This window comes from Gigantopelta aegis, unplaced genomic scaffold (genome assembly GCF_016097555.1).
Source record: "Gigantopelta aegis isolate Gae_Host unplaced genomic scaffold, Gae_host_genome ctg2221_pilon_pilon:::debris, whole genome shotgun sequence".
Classification (NCBI taxonomy): domain Eukaryota; kingdom Metazoa; phylum Mollusca; class Gastropoda; order Neomphalida; family Peltospiridae; genus Gigantopelta; species Gigantopelta aegis.
The window spans coordinates 3,921-23,048 of NW_024532873.1; the positions used below are offsets into that span (position 1 = coordinate 3,921).

The 19,128-nt window shown below is 33.8% G+C and overlaps 1 protein-coding gene across 1 annotated transcript in view; it reads left to right on the plus strand.

The window, feature by feature from the left end:
• Window positions 1-11,191: 11,191 nt before the first annotated feature.
• LOC121391363 (B-cell receptor CD22-like) overlaps window positions 11,192-19,128 on the plus strand; it is a gene marked incomplete at both ends in the record, with an annotated part of 172,186 nt that continues 164,249 nt past the window's right edge. Inside the window, one exon of the mRNA XM_041523022.1 lies at window positions 11,192-11,375. Coding sequence (XP_041378956.1) covers window positions 11,192-11,375 — 184 coding nt within the window. The remainder of the gene's footprint in view (window positions 11,376-19,128) is intronic.

The window sequence follows — 19,128 nt, forward strand, 5'->3', positions numbered from 1 at the left end:
GATGCTTTGCTGTAAAGCAGGCGAAACAAGACCGTAAAAGAGAAATGTTTTGCATACTTCGGATTGTAGTTAGGTTGTGGGGAGCATAATTGTTTAAAACGTGTCGTTTTAGGCAGGGTTGAGGGTTAAATTACATGTTACCTAATATATCTTTTGATAATTATATTTTATTTTACAAACTGAAATACAAAAAATATACTAGACACTAAGTTATAAAGGACTTATTTCATCTGCCTTATTATTTTATTTTTGAACTTACTGTATTAACCTTTAGACTACTGGATTAATTTTTAACAAAAACCACGTTGAGTGGGTACAAGTTTATAATTTTTACTCACATATATTCACTTAAATGTTTCATAAATACATGAAATAAAGTTCATATATGAATCGGTAAGTATTATTTTCGTTTCTTTTTTTGTAATTTTTATTATTTTAGATCGGCTAATGGTGATTAAAATTAGGCAAAAAATCGAAAAAGTTGTGTTTATTTACGGGCATTTGTGGCCAGCTGTCCAGTATTTATGTCCATTATTCCCGATAACAGTGGTTTTCTGACCAGAATTTTTTTTAAAACCCGAACTACGATTCATATTGCAATATTTGGTAATTTTCGTTGTTGGTTAAAACGATCAAATTTATTTATCAAATTAGCTGTTACAATCAGCTATCGATCCCTGAAAATTACCGCGACATGCCGCCATTGTTGTCAAGCGAAAATACTTTCCGAAAACCACTTTTTGAACTCAAAATTTCAAGGTATTTTCAATTGAAAAAATCAAAACAAAAACCACCATTTTGAAAAAAAATCTTTTTTCTTTAATTATATTTCCATTTCCGGTGAGTGTCGTGTGCAAAACGGCGGGAAATATGAATTGGGGAATGCACTGTATACAGTGTACAGTATATCGACTGACGTGACGTCGGGCGAGATATCTCGCCTGCAGTAGTCAGAAGGTTAAACACCTGGGGGGGGGTCCAGAAAGTGAAAATATAAAACAATAAATATAGCGTGGATGAATCCAATCTTCAGACTGCTGTTGTTTCTCCATTCCCGCTGCACTGAATTTTATGTGCTTAAAAAGGAACAGCTGCAAGACAAAATTTGAATAAAAATTTGTTTTTTTGGGGTTTTTTTTAAAAATCGTCACAATATTGTAAATACTAATCAAAGTCAAAACTGATAGAGAGAATACACCAGTAACAACAACAGCCCCAGATAAAACCTGTACCCAAGTTCCTTTTTGAAATTACGCCAGCTCATGTATTAACAAAGCAGCACACAAAGATCGGCGGTAAACAAGTATACAATGTTATTGATACAGCTAGTAGAGAAAATGTAATTGGGGGTTAGAGATGATATACCGGGCCCATAACAACAGCACCAGATAAAACCTGTATCCAAGATCCTTTAGGAAATGACGCTAACTCACATTAATTAAATAAAACAGCTCGCAGACGAAACGATAGTTCGGATCGTTGGACAACTCGGCGGTAAACATGATATTGGTACAGCTAGAGCAGAAAGGGTAAATGGTGGCTAGAGAGAATATTCTTGCAACAACAACAACAACAACAGCCCCAGATACAACCTCTACCGAAGTTCCTTTTGGAAATCACACCAACTCTCATATTGACAAATCAGCACACAAACAACCGGCGATCGTTGTGATCGTTGGTCAAATCGATGGTAAACAGAAACAGAATGATATTGGTACAGCTAGTGAAAAGGTAAATGGGGTTAGATATAACATATTTGCAGCAACAACATCCCCATATAAAACCTCTTCCAGGCACGTGTAGCACACACCCCTCCCACTTGTGGACGAATATGTACGGGGTTTTTGTTTTTGTTTTTTTGTTTAATTTTTTTTGTCCTATATATAAATAAAGATTTTTTTAAAATTGCCTTGTGTCCCTTCCCCCACTAGAGACTGAGCCCCCTCCATTACAGATTGTGCTCCAAACCCCCACACCCAGATATTGTTACCACGTGTCTGCGTACCAAAGTTCCTATCGAAAATCACTCCCAACGCATTTTTATATTAACAAAGCAGTTCGCAGACAAAATGACTAACGATCATTTGTCAAATCGGCAGTAAACATACATGAATAATGATATTGGTACAGATAGTGAAGAAAATGTAAATGGGGGCTAGAGGGAATATATCCACAATAAAAACAGCCTCAAATAAAACCTGTACCCAAGTTCCTTTTGGACATCTATTAGCAAAGCAGCTTGCAGACCCGCGATCGTTTGGGCCATTGGTAAATTCAGCCGCAAACATAATGATATTGAAGGCACAGGGGTGTGCTTCAGGGTCTACCCTCCTCCCCCTTCTTGAATTTTCTTTTTAAAAATCTTTTTTTTGCGAAGCATGACCCGACATTCGCTAAAGACATCTTTCACCAGTCTAGACACCCGTACTCAATTTTCTGCAGATGCGCCTGTGTACATTGTTTTGTAACCCCCCCCCCCCTCCATAAACGTAGCTCGCCAGTCTAGACACCCCCTTGCTAACATTATTTCATACGCACCTGCATTGGCAAAAACAGAAAAAGAAAAAAAGAAACGAATTTTAAAAAACACCCTAAATAATAATACATGTAATAATAATACAAATAAAATGAAGTTTTTGTTAGCCGCTTGTGACAAACGCCCCCCCCCCCCCCCAACACATGCTGTGATGCTCCTTTTCCTTTATTACTACTAATAGTTTTCCTTTTTCAGCTATCTTCAAGGGTTGTATAATAGGTCAGTTAAATTACATCATGTGTTTGGTTTTAAATTTATTATAGTCAGTATAGAGTGAATGATTTAAGATGCCAATCGGAATATATCAATATCATAAGTTTTAGGATAATAATTTAATAATTCTGCTTTTAAAAAATATGTCAACGCTGCAGCATAAAAGGTGGGGGTTTTCTTGTTTTTTTGTGTTTTTTCATTTTGGTTTTTTTAAATTAAATTTATAACATATCGGCAGTTGACAACAACTGACAGATAAAGAGGTCACAGATTCGCAGCAAAGTGATCGGTGCGAATTTGCAGAATCGCAGCAAGTTGTTACTGGTGTGGAACAAAATAGTCTGATAGCCAATTTGGTTTTAAACATCCATCCCTCAAACCACCCAATCCCCTCCCCATTTTTTTTTTTTTTTTAATCTGCGGCACATCGAAAAGTCAAACTGATCAAACTGATTCCCATCATATATAATCAATTCTTCCACAGCTGACACAAGTTGCACGTGAGTCAGTTTCACAATTTATTTATTTAAAAAAATTGGTGTTTCACTTTTATGACTTGAAGCTGTTAATAACAATGTGCATGTAAACATGGTCAATATAATCCTAATGAACAGTTCTACACGTTGGATGAAGTGCGAACGTAATTCTTGTTAAAATAATTTTTTTACAATATTGCCGATCCGCCGATAGGCGAATTTTTGGAAACATTTTTTCCCCGCCAACACCGATGAAACCGCCGAGCCGATTGCCGATATTGCCACTTTATACAATATATCCAACACAACTGCGGTTTACCTCATGATGATTATTTTATCTTTATAACATTTGTAGATGTGTGCAGGGAATGGGTTGACTGTCCCACCTCCTGGTCCCTGGCTGGCGGAGCATGACTGAAATCCCCTATAAACGTCGTTCTCCAGACACCCCTACCTAAAATCCCAGCACAAACACCTGGGTTGTTTGTTTTTTTGTAAATGGTCATCCACTATACAATTTTTTTTCACAAGACATTCACTGCTTATTTAACGTATTCATAAAAGCTATGCAGAATCCTTGGATCCGCGACTGGTACATGCTTTAGTGTATTTCAATAATATAAAAAAAACCTGGTGCCGCCACATAATTATGTGTGACATGCAACGAAAATGTGCTGTGATTGGCTATTGAAAATAATATAGGTCATGGTATTCATCAGACTAGTTCAGCAGATATTTGTAACCCATCGTTCATAATTCATTAAAAAACAGGAGACAAATAATAATAATTATTAATATAATATATATTCACTCAGTACTGATTAATACCAGTGTGAATGTAATATGTAATGTTGAAAAGGAAAAAGGGAAAAACAACGACGAATACAGAGCACATGTACGTATTCGATCACATAGTCAATGTAACTGTTGAAGCAAACACAGCTAGTTAGAATATCGTCTACTGTAGTATAAGTAATCACGTTGTAATTATTAATGAAAACAGCAGCACATGCAAACAATGTGTACGACAGCTGTCAAATTGTATGGCGGGAAATGTGCTGTCACATGACCTGTTGTTTATAAATAGAAACAGGGAAATGGCGCTTTTCGATGACTGTTTATGTTGTCTGATTACAACTATTTGATTGTGTTTGTACCTTTTTTAGACATGAACAGTGATACTTATTCTATTTTAATGCAACTGTCATAATGTAGTTCATATATAATAGTATATTGTGACAAATTTGTAGATAAAAGAAACCGCTACCAAAAACAAACAATAACAAACAATAGCACGCGCCATTTCTATTTCAACAAAAACCATAAGATATACAACAACAATTTAGCAAATATTTGGATATGTCATTCTAAGACTATTCATTGACATTTTCTTGCTTTGTTTTTGGCAAAAATGTCAAAAGTTATTTTAGAAAACGATTTTTAAATCAAAACAATGCTAAGTGACTTCATTGTGATGAAGCTTGACGTGTATACATGTCAACGGCAGGAAACAGGTTAATATTGTGACATGTTCATGAATGCGCACCATGCATCATGCATGTTCACTATGTGTAAATTTTGTGAACATTAGTGGTATCTGCAGTGCATTATATATCTGTATATATTAATTTTATGATGAGTTTAGGTATAATTTAAAGGATTATTTGGGTGTTGTTTATGTGCACAACTGCCATGCATATATGGGACAATATTGTTGAATTTGAATGATGTCAGTATTATATACAATGACATCATTTTGCATCTCCTTATAACAGTAAACTGGGTGCATGACGTTTCCATCTTCAAAATGCCGGGAGAATTCCAATAGTATATTGCTATTCAAATTTAAAAAAATTAAAATTACAAATGCACCTGATTGTGTAAGAAGAAAATCTTATAATTAAAAAACAAACAAAACATACAATGTACTACATGTATTTACAAAATATTGATTTGAAATGAGATTACAGTAATGATATACATAATAATAACAGGCCCGTAGCCAGAGTGTGTGTGACGAGTGCGAAAGCACCCCCCCCCCCCCCCCCCAGCGAGAATTTGAGTTCCACCCAAAATTGTATAATGCTTTATATTTCCTGTTATAAGTATTTTAACGTTTACCCTGACAGATGGCTGTATTAATTGCTAGTTTATTCGAAACCATTATTGGAAGCCCACACTGATATTATTTGGTCGTTTCTCTAGATTGCTCAAATATTAATTTCAGCATTCGAAAATTTCTGTAAATATGTTTTGGCCTAAAATGGTCCATTACAAGGCGTCGTTATCGGTATATTCAATTGAGAACCAGTCTATCAATTGTTATTTTTCTAGATTCCTGTTTTCACAAACTATGAATCCTTCTCTGTTAATGATAACATTATACTCATCATACAGCCCCTCACAGGCGTACAGGCTCCAATTTATCTGGGGGAGGGGGTGGTGAGTTTTGCCCAAATTTAGAGGTTTTAAAAAAATGCCAGAATCTCGATAACGTTTATTCACATTTGCATTAAGCATAACCAAACAGCTATACAGGGTTGCCAACGAACCACTACACATTTTACATGGATTACAATTAACGAGTATTAAAGTACAAAATAGAAATGTATTGTTTCACAGTATAACTACATGTAGTTCTGTTCACTTATATGCTGGTCTTAGAAAAAAATATGCGTCTCACCCCTTGCTTCTGCCAAATATGTCAATGATCATATCCATATTTTGAGTGATGGTTATATTGGAGTACGACCGCTCTATGTTATGAGTGCGATACTGCACAGTCGTACCTGGCCAATAGTCACACATTTAATGTTGTTAAAGTTTGCTACTGCTCTTGAAGTCTTATCAAAAAATAAATATAAATATAAATTTAATTCCACCCAATATCTCAACGCACCCCCAGCAAACATGGCTGGCTACGGGCCTGAATAATTATTTATTGTGTATGAAGTAAAAACAAGGGTGTGAAAAGTGACTTTATCCTAAACCTGCTAACTGGAGACATTGACACTGTCAACGGATCGTAGACATGAATCATAATGGTGAGTGTAATGGGTTACTATCTGAGTATTATAATACTGGCCCAAATGAAAAAAATGCACGATTACATACAGGGATGGATAAATTATGTTTCTGGGGAGGGGTGCAACATTTAAAAAGAGCACCTACAGTATTCAAAGGTATACTAACAATCTTCTACAAAAATATCAAGCTATAAGCAAGATATTCGATGTCCCTATACTAAATTCAAATAAATGCATTGTATTCATGTGCTAAACATCGGGGGTGGATGGGTAGGTGTGAACACCTCCAACATCCTCCCCTTGGTTTCGCACCTAACATACATGTGTTTTATAAGATGCTTTCTTGTCTATTTGTAGAATTAAATATATTTTATTGTTGATGGTTAGTCCTATTGCATTTTGCATTACATAATGTTAAAACAATAGTAAACAGCTCTGTCAACCCTACCGGATTCCGCGGGAATCTCCCGGTATTTGATCAAATCTCCTTTCGCCTGTGCGGGAGACAGTTTCTCCTGTTAAATGACATTTTTGTAAGCATAAAAACAAATCGATCCTCTTTTGTCAAAATAACAGAAGGGAAGTAACTCTGCCTTTTTTTCTCATTCGGAAAATGTCGACTACTTTCGGTTTCTGAGAATGTAACAGGCCGAATTGTCCCGACTGTTTAACCTTTGCCGAAGTGAGAATTGTGGGATAGCCTATTTATATTGTTAAAAAAGCACATGGAGTTTATAAAATGACGTGTTATTATGTTTGTTGTCATCGTAATGGCTACGAAGCGTGTTGCCGCTAATTCAACAGGCTGTGTATTGACATTCAGTGTTGCCATATAAAAAAAAAAAAAACTATCCAATTTAGTTCTAATAACACCTCTGAATTGTAAAATGTCTTCCCACTGGATTACATAATGCAACTATGACGAATCTGAACTGCCAGACTCCGAGTTGACAGCGATACACACGATGCATGTTAAAATCACATGTCACAGCAAGACAACGAAAAGACCAATTAGCTGTATAAACATACTTGTGTCAGTTAATTTTGTATGTTTGTGCAGTAAAATGTTGGTTATAAGGGTACACTTCAAGAAATTATTTTTGTACAATTAAAAAATGTTGTGTTTGACATTGACATAAAGTTACTCACGGAAATGGGTATAATTCCGGTATATTTCACACGATGTCCGTAATGAGGTTTTACTTATGATTAATGAAAATACAATGTTTATTGCATCATTATATTGCATCATGTACTTAGGTACACTAACCACAAATGATAATGTAACGCAACCAGTAAGGCTGTAAGTGTAATACCGTAAATGTACTAATAAATTTTTTTATTTCTTGTTCATGTTCTTAACATTTTTGGATAAAATATATATATTTTTTAAAATATGTATCTTTTTTTTTTTTTTTAATGCCAAGATCTAAGGTTAAGAAGTATATATGACATTATAAAGTATTCATATAACTTATTGTAATAATGTTTTTTTTTAATCTTGCGATTTTGGGTTAAATTGTGTGAATTAACAAAATCTGCTTTTTGACAAAATCTCCTGCTTTTTCAACACACATCTCCTGCTTTCTGTTGACTAAAGGTTGACAGGTCTGATAGTAAATAGCCCAGTGACCTATCTTTTGCCGTGTATTAGCTGACTCCTTGTATAAGCGCGGACCTCTTAGTTTGACCCTAAATATCAAGTAGAAAATCATCGGCCTCGTGTAAAAGCTGAAGTCATCTTTTGTTCAGTTGTACATTGTATTGATTTCAATAATACTTGTCAACAAATAGACTTGTGCTTTTCTTTTTCATTATATTTTCTTCCCCTTTAATTATTACAGACATGGTAATCATTATCACAATGCTAACTCTTCCTAGTTCATTTATTATTGTGATGTTTATTGCTGTGCCGTAACGTTTATGCATTGGATCGAATTTTCCATTTGCAATCACGATTTAATAAAATCAGGCATATGTGATTTATTTTAGAGCCTCGACACGTACAACAACATATTTTAATAAATTTTAGACTAAAATATTAGTTACAATACCTTTGGTAACCTTTCCATGATTAGATGTTTGAAGATGACACATTTCCACAATTTGAAAGCTATTTTTATCCTGGCACATTGAACATGCAGAATGAAAATTTGGCGGAATGATAATTATTCATATCAAGCATTTAACGTACAGCCAATAAAAAGAAATATAAGAATAGAATTGATTATTTATTTTGTTATTTATTTTTGTGTGTATTGTGTGGGTTACATTATGTGCATTAATAATATGCCATTAAAAGTTGTTTAAAAAAAATATATATATATATTTGTGAGTCACAGGTCATTATTTATTTTGAGGCTTTCATTTATTTACTTTTTGCTTAATTATTATTTCCAATAGTATTTTTACAAAATATTATTATTAGAGGCCATTATAGTTATTTCTAAGGTTTCTTTTTTTTTTTTACTTGTTTAAAAATAATTCTTTGTTTAATTATCATTGCATGTCACTTATTTTAACGGTTTTATTTATTTATTTATTTTTCGTTTTTACTTTTCTTTTTTGTTTTAATTATATTTGTTTAGTTATCATTACTGGTCATTAGTTATTTTAAGGATTTTAATCATTATTTATTATTATAAATATTATTTAATTAACTCACACAACCCCCAACCTTAACCGATTTAACAGTAACTGTGTTGTTGAGGATTGCCTCGCAACCATATGAACACTTATTGGAATTAATATGTGATATAGAAGGAAGGAAATGTTTTATTTAATGACGCACTCAACACATTTTATTTATGGTTATATGACATCAGACATATGGTTAAGGACCACACAGATATATCAGAGGAAACCCACTGTTGCCACTTCCTGGGCTACTCAGCAAGGAATCTTTTATATGCACCATCCCACAGACAGGATAACACATTCCACAGCCTTTGATATGCCAGTTGTGGTGCACTGGCTGGAACGAGAAATAGCCCAATGAGCCCACTGACAGGGATCAATAACAGACAGACCGCACATCGAGCGAGCGCTTTACCACTGGGCTTGGACTTGGTCACAACTGCTGTTATGAATAATTCACATTAATTGAACAAGAAAGAAGCAAATGCATGATCTCTTGCTACCCTGTCCAATCCCATACCCCCCCCCCCCCCTCTCTCTCTCTCTCTCTCTCTGTGTGTGTATACATATATGTATATGTATGAAGGAAACATTAAAAATGAAAAATCTGATAAGCATTTGTTATTTAATTAATAAATAAGTATTAATTAATTTATTATGTTATTATGTTATTTATTTCATTTTATTAATGAATTCATTATTAACCTTACTAATAAATTAATTAATTATTAATATTTATTTATTATTTATTAATTCATTATGTATTAATTAGTTCATTTATTATTATTATTATTATTATTATTGTGGAAGAAACTAAAATAATCCTATTCCGCCAACAGTTTTTAATCACATTTTAAATTTGTTTACAATGACCCGTGGGAGTTTTCGAGATTTTGTTTGTAACTGAAAATTGGATTAATGCAGGATTACTATTGGACAAACTGTCTGTTTATATGTGAAACTTAAGTCTGAAGGTTTTCTTTATACAGTAAGCATTTATATGTGTTGATACATATAATTTTTTGCCACGAAATAATTAATTCCATGATTGTCGCCTAAAAATTGGGCGGAAACTGCATGTTTGTTTTGGCCATTAAACTTGTAAACATCGGATGTCCAATAAATGTCAAAATGTTAAATAACTCATTAAAGGTAGGCCTACAATTAGTTTAATTGATAGTGTTGGTTGGGGCATTGACATTCATGTGGCATTTTTATTCAACAATTACGCAACATTTTGCAACATGTCTTTTGACCTTCCACTACCAGTTACGAATGGTTCTGACATTATGTCAAATCGGTGGCAACAGAAATGTTTTAGAATTGTTTAAATTACATCCAGAATTAATTGTATTTTTTAAAACACTTTGACTTCTATACAAAGTTTTAAAATATACTTACCTTGATTTTATGTATTATATTATACTTTTCCCCCACAGCTCCTTACACTGTGGTTTTACATGAATATGTATTAATAATATTTCCATATACGTATTCCAATATGTATTTTTGTGCTGGGGTGTCGTTGAACAAACATTTATTCATTCATTCATTCATTCATTCATTATGTCAAGTCGGCGTTACGTTATTGATCTAGAATGGTCCCATTGTTGTGGATAAAAATATACAAACTCCAACAAATCTGTGTTATTATGACCACTTATTAAAATGGTTTTACATTGGTGAGATCATAATCTGGGATAAACAATAATATATTACAATGATGAATGAACTGTCAAGCCTATTTTAACAACGTTTGTGACTTTGTCCCTTATTTCCTTAAAGGAATGATCAGGCAAGGCTTTTAGACCCGACTAGTGTGCATATTCAACACTATTTAATGCACATTATTGCTTAAAACATTGGTATATTTAAAATGGTAATGATATGAATTGACTAAACAATGTGGGGTGAATTGACCAACAAAAGTAGTGAACTGTTGCATATGAAAGGAAATTGAAAGTATTGACTTTTAGATCTTTTGTTTTTGTTTTGACAGATCAATGATGGTTGATTTTGTTTTTTCATTAGATAATCATCATGATGGTTTATTTGTTTTCCCCTCACTGGCCATCAGGGGAATACTGGCCCCTAGAGTAAACTCTGATAGTATACATAACATGCAATACCTATATCACGTTTTTGTCTTTATTAGCAGCAAATAAACATTACATAACAAAATAATACAGAATGTGGCAAAATCTGAAACGGAAAATCATCCACTCTACTACTAAGTACTATATAATAATGATATTAATATGAGGGTGATCTTAAATTGTATTAAAAATCTGTCTTTGTTTTAGACACTGATTCCAGTTACTACCAACGATGGTTCTATGTGTACCTCTCCACAAAGAAAGACATTTGCTGTTCTTACAATGAATAATAAAACTGGTAAAGGCCGTGTACGTGTCACTGTGCAGTTGGTTCACCCATCTTTTGAGAATGGTGTTCGTAACATACAGATTGGTTATGCTGTTTTTCCAGGTAAGAAAGCAAGACTGGTAAAGAATTATATGTGTATGCATGTACATGTATGTCACAGACAAAATACAACAAAGTTTTGACACTCTGTTTTGCACCATAAAAGTAAGTTGAATGAGAGAAACGTGTGTTATTAATAAACAATATATGACCATCTATAGCAAAAACAGGTCAAAGGCGCCAATAATAATACATGCATAATGCTATTGTAAGTAATTAAAAAAGGATTCGTTTTTTAAAAATCATGTACAAATGTAAACAGTACAAAACATTAACTGTACTTTGTGCTTCCAGTGCCATTTTTCAATTAATTTTTTCTTTTTAAAAAAATATCTACAATTAACAACACTAAATTGAAAATGTGTCTGTGAGCAATAATGTATTACAAATATTTCTGGGGAAATACCCCTGAACCTCCCAGAGATCATGTTCCCTTTAAGGTTGGGCTATACCAATTAAAATCCCATTGGTGACAGTGTTAATATCAAAATTGGTAACATTTTGTGTCCCGGCTCTAAATTATATTATAAAATGTATATATTTCCCAATTTTTTTCACAGAATATTACTTTGACATCAATGTACGAAACCACACATATTTATAACACATTTCGAACATTAGTTCTAAAAAACATCAGTATTTTATTTCAGAAATTATGCCGAAATCAAAAGTTCGGGTCACTTCGAACTTTGACCCAGCCGAGATGCTATTTGGTGGAGTACTACCTTAAGAGCTCATCTCATTTGCCTTCCACTAATTCAAATAGCTTCTTCTTCCTTTTTTTTAATTTTGTGCCCTCTTTACAAAATCCTGGATCCTTTTCTGGTTACTCCAACATAAAGATTACGCAAGTCAGCACAAAAAAGTCTTGAAATGTTTAAGTCCTAGAAACAGTAAAGCATCTTTATACACTTAATTAGTTTGGTGGTGTGATATGTTTACAACGGTTTATTCCAAAAATGACCACATTGGAGATGGAGGAAACACAACTAGTACATGTACGATAAAATAGAATACAAAAGTTAACATATTGAAGTGCCTATATATCCAGTTGAGGTTCAAGCACTCTATCCCGGGAACAATCTCTGACTTCGCCAGTAACTGGATCGGGAACAGAAGGCGGGAGGGGGATAGAGTTGGAAATGGGCAGAATTTTGGAAACAGCAATTAGTGAAAAAGTTAACAGAATTTAAAAAAAAAGTTAACAAGCCAAAAATAAAAAGGAATTGACTGCTTGGCCAAATATTTATATAATTTGGAACATTTTAGAAGAACATTCAAAAAATAAATAAGAGATAGAAGAGAGGATCGGACTATTTAATAATGTAGAAGAATAAAAAAAGAGTAATTTTGACATAACATTTTGAATGAAGGTCTAAAAGTTATATCCACGTGTGTGGCCTCATTAAGGTGTATCCCATCAAGAAAAGCACTAGAGTGACAGTCATTAGATGTGGAAGGTGTAGTGTTGTGCTGAAATACAGATCTTGAGAAGATGGATCCGTCTGAACAAGATACAGCAGGCCGACCAACTGTCCGGAATTTTCATCACGTACTCGGAATTCAGAATTGATGCTAAATATTCGGAATTTTTTTCAAATTCATTCGAATAGTTTTTTTAAGGAACTAATTCTTATTACATTCTACATTCTTAGAATTAAATATCTTTATCACTCATTTCAACCTGAGCTCCGTTTTGTCTAGTTTTGTGCCATTACCAAGGCTGCGGGCGTGTGTCTATTGTCAACAGCCGACCAATGAAAATGTCGAGTAAACGGAAGCCATATATGAAAAAAATTTTATTTTATTTTGTATGCTATAATAGTTTATGCATTAATTTTAAAGATATTTTAAATATCATAGAATTATGTTCCTACGGGGCAGGCATCGGTTCTATGGCGATGTATGCAATTTTGCCACTGTGGATTGAAAGCATGAATATACAACAGAAGGACGCTACGACCATACAAAAACCCCACCAAAAAAACAAAAACAACCCACGAACCAACAATTATTGTCTTCTTTCCATTGGCTTTCACATGCAACATTTGACTAACTAATATTTAGCCACCACTAATCAATTATATGATGCACCCATGACATTAATATATACCTACCGATATTATTTTATTCAAGTTAAATAATAATGTAGCAGTCGGTATTTTGTGCGTCAAGCTAGGTTCAACAAAGTTCACAACACCAGCTACGGTTTAGGGCATCATCTTTTATTCATGTAAACATAAGACACAAGACACACCCTGCAAGGATTAAAAACACAAACTTTAACAATATGGTAAAAACAATACAAATATATCCCTATCGAAGTAAAACAAACATTCAGGCATATATTAATGAAATACATTGCAAATCATAGAAAACCATCATTAAGCATTAATTATCATTCTGATGATTATGAATCATCATCCTCTTTATCCTAATACTTTCATCACGATCATCATCAATTAACATACAAGGTATATCTTAAAATTGATTATTAATTGATACCACCAATTATAATCATTGATTATGCAATGAGGCGAGGGATTTATAGTAATAGGGTTATTTAAATCTGTTGATAATTATTGTGTGACCACAAAGAGATTACTTAGCTTTATCATTAATGAGTTTATGGAAAGGGTATAAATTTCTGTATATTTGGTTTTACAAATATAAAGTATTAGACTTAACCTGTAGCTTAACCTGATATGAATTACACAAGGATTGTGTTGATATATTTCATAACAACTGGGGAAACCTGCATAAAAATAAATTCATAATATCAATTGTTTAGTATATGGTTTGTATGAGGGCTATACATTAGAAATAAAACATTTAAACTAAGGTTCCAAAACCAATGTTCTGGTGTAGTTCGATTTTAAACAATTTTGAACGTAGCTGATTATTAACTGCAGATAAGCTAACAACTAAAACAGAAACTTCACTTTTTTCATAAAATATATAGTTTTGACAGCAGAAAACTTGATTTTGGATTCATTATGTCAACTCTGTAATATATAATAATTAAAAGGCAGATTTATTATTAAATATTATATGTTAAATTATTCATTAATCATTACCAGGAATAGTAATTAGGCATTTAGATTATTATTTAATCTTATCTTCTATAACAAATTAATACTCTTTAAATTAAACTTCTACTATTTCTTTGATCTGAACTTGTTTCTATACTAAATAATTCTGTCCTGTTTTCAATAATGGAAAGCATGCAGATAGCCCAGGTGAGCTGTAATTAGTCAATGTGAGACACCAAGAAGTCTTTTAAAGATAGCTTGGAACATTGCACTGGTATGGCTACCAAAAGAGCTCACACTGATGCACTGATAGTCATGCTGGTTGACCAGCATACACGCACATCACAGGAGGAAATCTAGAAAAAGGTTTTAAAAAGAATGTTAATTATAAGATATGTTGTTCAACCTTTAGTTGTTAAGTTAAAAGAATCTTAATGAAATGGTTGCACCATACCATACTACTTAAACCTACATACTCCTAAAATCTAACTGGACATTAGTTACATGACCTATATGCTTAAAATACACATGTACACAATAACAGATGTGGAGCTTACACTCATCAGCAAACAGATACCATGACACAATGTTAAAGCACGGCAGATTATATGGGTAGCAGACATTTCGTCCCCGAATTAGTTTGCCACAAATCAGTTCGACCCCACTACATGCATATGATGAAATAGTGCATATGTGGCAATGTACCTACGGTACATAAAAATAACATAGCTCCCAAGTTTGTTTGTCACTTTATTGCTAATCTGTAGGTGGGAGTCTTAAATTGTAATACAGTATACAGAATTTTTTTGTGAACTTGTTGATGACTTTTGGTGTGTGTTGGTGTATGTGGGGTGTGTGTGTGTCTTTTTATGAGGAATTCCCAATTCACATATAAATAATAATATACTCATTTGTATTGTCATTTTGAAAATATATGTCAAACATGACATTTTTCGCAGTTGAAAATTACTTTTATGAAAATAACATTTTCGAGCGTTTTAAATTGTTTTGAAAAGGGCGTGTGTGCGCATAATTAACCGGCCTCGGTGGCGTCGTGGTAGGTCCATCGGTCTACACGCTGGTAGGTACTGGGTTCGGATCCCAGTTGAGGCATGGGATTTTTAATCCAGATACTGACTCCAAACCGTGAGTGAGTGCTCCACAAGGCTCAATGGGTAGGTGTAAACCACTTGCACCGACCAGTGATCCATAACTGGTTCAAAAAAGGCCATGGTTTGTGCTATCCTGCCTGTGGGAAGCGCAAATAAAAGATCCCTTGCTGCTAATCGGAAGAGTAGCCCATGTAGTGGCAACAGCGGGTTTCCTCTCAAAATCTGTGTGGTCCTTAACCATATGTCTGATGCCATATAACCGTAACTAAAATGTGTTGAGTGCGTCGTTAAATAAAACATTTCTTTTTTTGTGCGCATAAAAATGCAAATATCAGAAAATTCCAGAAAAATATTTTCATTAGGTTGGTCGCCCTCATACACGTAGTATCAGACTAGGGTATAGTCCAGTCGTCATGGGTTGGTATAGTGGTGTGGACTCCGGAGGATTCGAGAGGGTATCAATATAAAACAAAGTAAAGTCTAGAAAAGGATAGTAGGGGCCAAGTATTGCAGTTGTATTTATAATATACTGACCAATTGTTTTACAAATTGCACATAAAAATTGAAAATTTCTTGTACTTGTAAAAGAGGAAGAAACATTTTTTAAGTCTATAGTTGACCTGAAATAATTGATAAAAGTACTTAAACAGCCCATGTAAAGACAAATTTCTTATTGTATGTATGGAAGGAAATAGTGTTTACATTAATATATCCGATAGTTAATTTAAAAAAATGAGACCCATTTAAAAAAAAAAGTCTGAAACGCCTCGAAGAAAAAACACTTGTCTGATGCCATCAGAGCTATTTTTAGCCTATAACACGCCAAAAGTGGTTACCCCAGTGGTTCCCAGCAAACTTGTAACCACTCGAGATTTGTTACAAAATGGAGGAATGAAGTGATGTTAGTGAAGATGCTAATTTTTTCGACAGTTTCTTGGATTTATCCTTCACTTCAAAAAAGGAAAGTAGTGATGGAGAAAGCAAAGGTGTCTTGCCGTATCAGTTCGAGCCTGAATTTGATAGCGATGACCTGGAGATAGATATGAGATTATGACTGTCAAGATCATATCCGACTTGAGTAGTTAGTAAGACAAATTTTCACTTTGTTTTCTTTTACAAACTATATATGTTTTTACCATCAGTAGTGTTTTACAATACGATTTTAAAAGTCTAAATATTCCCAAAGGTCAAAAGTAACAGTATTCACATCAGACTTCGTACGGTCGTAATAATTACCGGTGCTGTAATGGAATTCACCACTTTGTTTTGTATTGTTTTGTTTTATCTTGAAAATTACACCATTTATGATGAAACTGTTGTAGTATTTAAGCATGTAATTTATATATAAAATGACTGATGATGAAAGAGGGAAGTGATGGAAACGCTATTTGTTACAGGCCCTATCAATATGCTACTACTTTTTTAATCCATCTATTAGTATTGTATACACCCAGTAACTGTCCACACACACACACATAGCTGAATATTGCCCCTGAAAACATACAAAGATTTTCATGTTGCTTCAGTGCTGTTGACAGTTGAGGCCCAAGTTTATTAAACCTGATACAAGTATATGGGCATTTTATATTAGTAAATGATATAAGAATGGAACTTAAATTTTGTGTACACGGGTCATATTAACTAAAATTATATATAATTATATTTCTTATATCAGATATTTAACACAATAATTTCTACTTAAATTTCCTGGTATAAATGTGGATACAGCCCGTGAATGTACATATGTTGCCAGAACACATGATGGATGCTAAAATACTGTACTACTGACTGACTTATCAAGTAGGTTATGACACTGGCCTGGATGGACCAAGCAATTAGTACGTTCATTTTAACATTTTAAAATCATTATTCATTATATACATGTGTATAGTTCAACTTCAGGAACTGACAGTAGACAAAATACAATCATGATATTGTTCAAGTTGTACCCTGTGATCTTAATAAAAGAGACATGGTGATCTTAATAAAAGAGACATGGTTTTTTAATGTGTCTAGACACTGTGTCTGGGGACCGTCTAAATATATACCTGCCAATCAGGAACCACAGGCACAAGCCACGGGGGGGGGGGGGGTGGAGATATGCAGAGTTGGAAGCCAGTGCCCTCTGCAAACACCCACCCCAAATTCTAAGGCCTATGATATTAATAAAAATTTGAGAGCCAGTATTCTTTTAAAAAAAAATAGAGCTCATTATTTTTTAAAGTAGCAATCTTTATGTTGGTTTGAACTGCTTTTAATTTTTTTTAAAGTAACCCATCAATTCCCCACCCCAACAATTTCGTAATATGTTGTTGATTTCAGTTTGTAAAATATTAAGCCTAAGAATGCTGACTTCACGTTATTACAACTATTCCATTTACATCAAAAGTTTTGATTAAAAAGATAATGAATTGAAATTTACGGTCTTTTTAAAATCTAGCTAACTTTTGAGATGTCACCTCACAGTCTACAAATTTTATATTTTATCTAACAAATGTCATGATTATTGTAAACTAATTGTATTCAGTGTACGTTTAACAGCTATTTGTATAAATACTGCGTGTTCATTTCCCGTGGTCGCGATATGCATGAGTGCGAAATTAACAAAGACAACAGAAATAAACGAACGAAACAGCAATTAAGTATTCATTGATGTGAGCAACTATTTGGGGGGGGGGGGGGGTCTCCAAATTTACATCAAGATTTACTGGCGTGTAATCGTATTGTTTAATGTCCACTACTATGTCTCTTGACACGTGCAACAGTCTCGGCTGATTGTTAAGCGTGACCTATAAGACACTGAAAGCAGCCAACGAACGTTTTCCTAACGTTCGCGAACTATGTGATTGGTTCCCGACGTGGACATTGGGTTTAACGTGAAGCGGACATTTTTGTTTTCCTCGGTCTGGCTGAACTCGGCCCTAGCCTACTTGTCTTTGGCCCTGAACTAGCATGTGTATTGAAACTGTCACACATTGTCGATCCATTTTATTACTTTGGTTCAAAGACTTTACAAAGTTAAAATAACAAGCTACAGATCTTTGCTTTCATACATGTTACCATTAAAATTAATAACCGTGATTATTAAAATAAGCAAACATTATTATGTTGTATTCTGGATGACACAGTTTCTCGTTGCCGGATGCGAGATCGCTATTATGCTAATTGAATATTTGGTATTATTATTATTATATGTCAAGTGTCGGATAGATTATGTAACCGTTCATTCACATCGGAAGATAGAAAATGGCTTAGCCAAAATTTTAGCCACTTACAAATTTTATTAGCCATTTTTGGTAAAAGTTAGCCATTGGCTAATTTGACTACTGACAGCACGAGCCCTGATTATACTTGTTGATATTAAGCAATAATGTGCATTATGTATTGTTGACTATGCATACCAGGCCAAATGCCTTAATTGTCCCCTCCTTTAACAATAACACCATTCTTGGTGAGAGAGCCATCAAGGTATTACACTCCAATTAAAACAAAAGACCCATGCAGAGTTTGCAACTGGTTACAATCAACACCTGTCAACACCTATGTACGGAGCTCTGTCATGTCGAGTGTCCTAGTCCGAAGCAATAGGTTTTTACAAACTGCTTAAAATAG